The sequence below is a fragment of the Dendropsophus ebraccatus genome, chromosome 8 (genome assembly GCF_027789765.1).
Source record: "Dendropsophus ebraccatus isolate aDenEbr1 chromosome 8, aDenEbr1.pat, whole genome shotgun sequence".
Classification (NCBI taxonomy): domain Eukaryota; kingdom Metazoa; phylum Chordata; class Amphibia; order Anura; family Hylidae; genus Dendropsophus; species Dendropsophus ebraccatus.
In genome coordinates, this window is record NC_091461.1 from 89851033 (window position 1) to 89858397 (window position 7365).

General features: G+C 39.7%; 1 protein-coding gene across 1 annotated transcript in view; it reads left to right on the forward strand.

The window, feature by feature from the left end:
* RET (ret proto-oncogene) overlaps nucleotides 1–6771 on the forward strand; it is a 76702-nt gene extending 69931 nt beyond the window's left edge. The window contains exon 20 of the mRNA XM_069980907.1: nucleotides 5105–6771. Coding sequence (XP_069837008.1) covers nucleotides 5105–5262 — 158 coding nt within the window. The 3' untranslated portion in view covers nucleotides 5263–6771. The remainder of the gene's footprint in view (nucleotides 1–5104) is intronic.
* The last annotated feature ends 594 nt before the right edge of the window (nucleotides 6772–7365 follow it).

Sequence of the window (7365 nt, forward strand, 5' to 3'; positions counted from 1 at the left end):
ATTACATGAATTGGGCTGTTTATCTTCAGCAGATCCTGACTTTACTCCTCTGTTCTCCCCCTCCCTTCTGAGACCAAAGTCACATGATCTCTGTCTCTTCTGCAGCCAGGCAATTAGTAATGCCTCATCTGTAACCCCGCCCGACACTGACATCCCATCCATCAGGGAGATCCTGGCTACAGTGGCAGGAAAAAAGAACAGTGACAGCCTCCTGAGCAGTATAGGGGAAAGGAGACAGAGCTGTTTCATCTCTCTTTCTAATCCATCTATGTGTAGAGATAAATAGATACTACAAGATTAGGGCGGATACTTGGCCGCTGGCTCTGAGGTGCAATGCATGCTAGGAAATGTAGTTTCCCAGTTGGCACCATCTTGGATATAGACTGGCTTTTAGAATAAATTCAGGAACGGCAGCAGCTGGAAAGAGAGGAGATGGCTGAAAATACTTAGGGGGACTTGGTAAGACCAGCTAGGTTTGGGAGCTTTTTATTTTTTAACTCTTGGGTGGAATACCCCTTTAATTGTATGGTCACAAAATATGGCTGGAAAATTTTAGTAATAATATGAACTCAATATTTAATAGAAAATATTGAATAGCTGTGTGAACATAGCCTAATATAGCCTAAAGCATAGCTGTTTTTTTGTTTGTATTTTTACCTAAAAAATGTTTTGATGCTCAAACACAGGTTAGGCTAGGTTCTCAAAGTGTTTGTAATGGAAACACTTTTTATGGCTTGTATTAAAGTTGACTTGCTCTACATTCTTGAGGTAGGAGACACAGCTATTATCTACTTAAAGATCCCATATTATCTCATTACCAGTATGTTACCATGGTTTATGATCATTATACAGAATCACTTGTAATAATTTTAATTTAAGACTGACTGATGTAGAAACGTGTCATGGTTCAGAAGTAACCACTTGAATGTATTCACTCATCTATGAATTGATATCTTTCTGTTCTGAGTTTTTTGTACATAACTGATTAGGCCAGAGAGGAGACATTACTAGTAGTTTTATTTATTGATAAGGTGTCTCTACATATTACATATTGTAATGACAATGACTGGTATAACAGGCATTAAAAAGTAATGAAGACCATATCCTAATAAGGTCCAGAAGACCATATCCTAATAAGATCCATCGGAGCATATCACAATAAGGTCCAGAAGACCATATCCTTATAAGGTCGAGAAGACCATATCCTAATCAGAGCTAGAAGTCCTTGAGGGTAATTTCTTTATTACACATTTTTTTTAATTCTACATTTTTAACCTGCCCTTTTCCTCTTTATGCTGATGTCACATGCACTAAATGTATCATATAGTGGCATAATGTATGGTAAATATGGCGCATTTTCCATAACCCTTATTTGCTGTGTGTGACTTCTGCCACACCCAACCAGAGTGTCTAAAACCCTTTTAATCCAGCAAAGCCTTGTCCCCAAAGATCACCCCCCCCAAAAAAATTGATGTGCCCAAAAACAGGGCAAAAGAAAGATAAATGTCAGAAAATGAAGTCACGAAGTTAAGATGACCATGAAAAAATGGCGCAGAACATAGGTACAAGCTAAATGTATGATAAGATGACCACATTTTTAGGCTACGTTCACACACCTTTGAAATGACGGCTGCTGTTATTTGACGGATGCCATTTGCCGTTAAATGATGGTCGTCCAATCAAAAACGGCCGCCATTTCAATGGTGTGTGAACATCGCCTAAATCTGTCAAGAAGACCTTATTCCATGAACAGGCATTGTCCGACTGAATGTTACACATTAACCTAGTGGTTAGATAGTAGATGCCCCCTTTTACTTCTGTAGTTGAAGCGTAGGAAGAAGCTTGAGTTCTCAACTGCATGGTGTAACCTCACACAATAAAAATAATGTATTTCTACCCAAAATATTTCATGTTCTCAATGTTATCCACCTTGCTCTCCAGTGTGTGTCTGTGTGTACGTACGATATTATATATATATATATATATATATATATATATATATATGCTGTTGGTTAGATTAAATATTGATTAGTGAGTTCTGGTGGAGAGTCGACGATGGATATCATTAAAAGGGTTGTATGAGATTAGAAAATATGGCTGCTTCCTTTAAGAAGTAGTGCCTTTCTTGTCAGTGGGCTATGTCCCTCTTTAGAGTTGCAATACCAGACACAACCAACAGACAAGAGTGGTGCTATTTCTTGATCACATACAACCCCTTTACCCCCCTAACAAAAACTAAACCTTGCATTCTGACAATGCTTTGTACAAGAAGTTTTTATTCTGCTTTGTGAAGAATTGTCATTTATGTTGTCTCTTGAGCTGCTATCTCTGGTATAAGTGTCTTGTTGTGTTGGTGACCTGAGACAGTAAGCATAGTTCTTGCCAAAACTCCTTAATTTTTTTTTTCAATAATGAAAGAATCAGACTTGGGATTTTCCATTATTCTGTGTTCCATACCAATACACAAAAAGGGGAAGCGTCTTACCAGTGCGTGTGAGACTATTAATATTGGCTGCCCCTGGATTACTAATCACACACATTGGCCTCACAAAAAACTCACTCTTAATTTGCAACCTTACGTGGTGGACTTCCTCTTAGTATACTCTGGTTACCCTGGTGTTTCACAACCGCCTCGTGTTGTACAGACATAAGCCATTGTTGTTGCCTTGGAAACGCAATTTGTTGTAATGATTTCTGATTTGTGTGTGTGTATACATATATAAATATATAAATGATCAGTTCTATGAGCTGAACACTAGGATCTATTTCCTTCTCCCTCTTTAGCTAGGATTCTGTGACAAACCAGTGTCACTCTACAGGGGAAATGAATCAGAACTGAAAGAGTAGCGGAGTAGTTCCCCATGGCAACCAATGGGGCTCTGCTTTCATTTTCTAAACAGATTTTGCCTTGAATTGTTCTGATACTCTCTTTTCCTTTGCACCAGTGAGGAGTGTAAGGGTACTATTACACAAAGCGATTATCGGTCGCTCATGGCCGATTACCAGACGTTCTGGCTGATATTCGCTTCGTGTAATGGGTCATGTTTTAAATCAACAATCAACCGACATGCATGATGTCGGCTGATCATTGATTTAAAGCATGACCTAAAATCCTGATAAAACCAGCGACGGTCTGCTGGCTGTTGCCCCGTGTAATAGGAGCGGTGGCAGCAGACTGCTGCACTCTTCTGTGGGCCATCCGGACAATCTAAAGATCGTCCGGGCAGCTCCTCCTGCTGCTCCCTGTGGCCCCCTTCCCCCCCCCCCCCCACTCAATGTCTGGGCGTGTAATAACACAAAGAGGGAGCAAGGAACAAGGAGCAAGTGAAAACTGACCTGGCAGGTTGGCGCTCGCTTGCTCTGAAATATCTGGCTGACTAATAGGGCCCTAATTGGAGGAACAAGACATTACCCTCAGATTTTTATAAGGGTGATAATGTTGCACATTGTCTTACATCAATGTCTTGTTCACATCAACTTTCAGGGCTCGGTGGTGGTGGTGGGGGGGCAGGGGGGTTGGGGATTTATTCTGTGTCGGCCTACATCTGTAAAAATATTTGCACAAACCATACTCCCTGCTTGCCTGATGGGTGGCAGGGGGAAAGGGGGGGAGTAGTCTGTGGCAAGGCGGGGAGGAAGCATGGCCATGGTAGCAGGCATAAATCATGGCAAAAAATTTACGAGACTACAGAACAGCAGCCTGTTACCTGATTTACTATGAGGGGGCGGAACTTTATAAATTCCCCCCCCCCCCCCCCCAAGTATTTGTCTAGTTACTTTAACTGAAGCTCCTATATGGATTATACAGGATAAGAGAAATATCTCTGCTTTCTTCTAGAAACCACACCACTGCTGTCCTCAGCTTGGGTGTGGTTCTGCTGGGGACAGGGGTGGTCCTGTTTTTGCAGGAAAGTAGCAGTTTTTTGTTTTTTTTTTTGTTTTTTTTCTTCTAATCCTGGATAACCCCTTTAACTTAGTAGAAGCCAGGCAGCTGTACATAAGCAGTTTTTGGAAACAAAGAATACAAGAAAGAAGAAGTATCAGCATAACTTCCCATATAGTTTTTTCAGCCATTTGCCATTTTGCCAATTTTTCTAGTTAATTTTGGACCATTTATTACCCATTAAGTAGTCTATTTTCACGTTATAAAATGGTCCGAGTGTTTTAACATAGTCACAATTTCCCTTCCTTTTAGAGTTACTCCTAGCTGGCTCAAACATCAAAAATTGTATTAGAAACTGCACCAAATAACTACAAGTATGGACCCAGTGTAGAAAGAAATTCCATTTACAGAAAGGTCATGTGACATGAAGCAGAAGTGCAGGCTAGAGCTACCATTTGTGGCCATGTTCACATGGCATAAGAGACCAGCCGTTCCGTGACCCGGCCGGGTCACGGAGCGGCCGGTCTCGGAAAAGATCATCCCGGCCGGTACTGCAGTACCGGGCGGATGATCTTTCACGCCGCAGAGTTCTGATGCAGGCGCATTAGCGGGTGCCCGCATCAGAACTCACCACAGCACACTATGGAGCTTCATAGTGTGCACTGTCAGTTGTTTGCGGTGTGCTAGGGGTCCCGGTCTGACTTACAGAAAGGTGCCACCTTTCCCCACTAAATGACTGCAGGTTCCTAAGTCAGTGAATTATTATTATCACATTCATAGCTGGCACATGTTAAAAATGTCAGCTCATACAAATGTGACAACCAATGTGGCTGTGCTCTATGTTCTCCTTTTGCCAAAATAGACGCTTTTAAATGTGAAAAAATCGCTCTATATACTAATCTCTGGCCACTGGTCCACCTTCTGATTTAGTAGGAATAAAAGTCTAGTTGATTTCCTTTAGAATATAACAGAATATTGGAGTGTGTTAATAGTGAGGTCCAACAACTTGCGAAACTCATGTATAGCATCGTGGTTTATCTCTAGCTCAGTTTTTGTCCTTCTCTGTCTATTGTGTTGTGTGTCTTTGTCGCAAATTCAATGGCTTATGTTCTTTTCTCATTAAAGGGAGTTTTGCCAAGGGCCTTACTGTCTGCACGTGAAGCTATTACTATATATTTTTGGTTCTTCAGTGCAGAACAAATGATGTCTTTTCATTTTTAGGCATGTCTTATCCGAACTGGCCTGAAGAGAGCCCCGTTCCAATCCCGAGATTCGATGCCAATAAGTCTGTTTTTTCAAGATATGCCAATGACTGTGTTTATTCTAATTGGATGATTCCACCCGCAACGGCAAAATTTATGGACAAGTTTGATAGCTAAATATCAATTTTATTTTTCCTTAGAAGGTAACACAATTGTGAGTGGGGAAGAAAAAAAAAGGTTAAAAAAAAACACACCACACAAAGAATATATGGAAAGTCCGTTGGCTGGTTCTTTGTGCCAGTGAAAAGTGGTCAAACCAACGTTGCTGTTGTGAGTTAGTTGCTCCAAAATTGTAGCTTGACCTACCTCTAAGGCTGCCGGAGTGGGCTGCACAAGTGAGATATATATATATATATATATATATATATATATATATATATTCCTGTATATGTATTACTTCCCAGCAGCAGGAGTGGGCTATGTGTTTTTCTTTCCTATAACATATCGGATCTGTAAACCAAGCTCAGTAGAACCTTTTGTATATGCTGCTGTTGCACAAATAGTCTGTATTCAGTACACTCATGTATGTGTCACTGTGAAAACAAAGTATACTTTTTATTTTTGATCATGTTAATTTAAAAAAAAAATAATATTTTTAAAGTGTAAGTTGACAGTTTTATTTAATATGTGTGGACACATTGGTACAAGAGAACATGCTCCGTCTCATTTACTAGTGGTTACATATAGAGGCAAAACCCTGATGTATATGTGTACATATTGCATCTGCTGTATATGGAGGTATGAAATATTCTTTCAGACATACAGTGTAACATGGAAAAGACTGGATTTATCCTGACCTGTACCTACAATTGGAATGTTTTGGACCTCTCGATTAGATCACATGTAAACTGGTTTGTACTGGGGCCTACTGGGACCTGGCAAATGACTTTTTCAAAGGTCACCTGTACAAAACGATATAGCCTATAGGAAATTAGATTATATTTTAAAGATTTCTCTGGAATACCATTTTTTTATGATTTTCTCCAGTATTTCTTCATCATACTATAGCACAGATTCACAAACCCAATCACCTAGAAGTGCAGTCAAACCACTGCGGAAGACCATGTCGCTGACCACGTTGGTTCCAAGTATGGAGTCGTCATACACGATGTCAAGTCAAAACAATAAAATAAAAATACACGGAAAAACACACAAAAAAAATCAGTTTGCTAGGAGAAGCCAAATAGCAGTTTTCTTCTCAGTTTCCAGTTTTATATTCCTTTTATATGTATTTTTTTAAGTACAGAAAATGGTATATTTTGGATATGATTTCAGTTTACTACATGACGTGTTTGAGGATTGACTGCCTATCAGGATGGCCTGTTGAAAGTTGACGTATAACATCATTTTGTATCTGCTCTGACTCTCTTCATGCTGTACTGATTAGCTTCGCTATAGTTGACATGTTCTGCCAAGCCTGAGCCTTCCATATATGTGGTTCTGTGTCTTATATAGAGGGGCCTTCAGGTGCGTCTGTCTCATCACTTAACCATGGTTGTCAGACTGTCACAATGAATTGTGATTTAAAATGCTGCACAGTATGGAAATGTTACTATGTATCTGCTCTACCATGAACCATGCCATTGATGAATTGTATAATAATGAAATAAATCATTCTGTCATTACAGAACTGTACCAAAGAAAGATGTTAGGTTTGATTTTATAATTCTTATTTATTTTTTCTTCACTAAAACGTAAATTTACTGTCATCGCAAAGTTGTGTTTTGTATGATTCCTGGCAAAATCCACTTTTTGTTAGAGATGAGCGCAACTCCAGTATGCATTTAAATACTGAGGAAGTTGGATGCAGCCCTAGGAAGTTTGGGAAAACATGGATACAGCCATATGTATCCATGTTTTCCTAAGTGCCCTAAGGCTGCATCCAACTTTTCCATTCACCGGTATTCAAATGCTGAATGATCAGACTAATGCTGCGTTTACACAAAGCGACAATTGGCCCGATCGTACAATTAACGATGTCGGAGTAACGATTATTTTTTTCATAATGGTCAGCGTTTAGACGTTACGATATATTGTACGGAAAATTCGTTTTGCGATCATTTCGCACAGGAAAAAAAAAGGTGAACGACTGTTTACACGGAACGATATGCAAATTTTTTGCGAACTATGATTTTAGAACATGTTGTAAGATCAAAATGAACGATTTCTCGTTCGTCGTTCGGTCGTTTGCAGCGTTTACACGTACGATTATCATTCGAA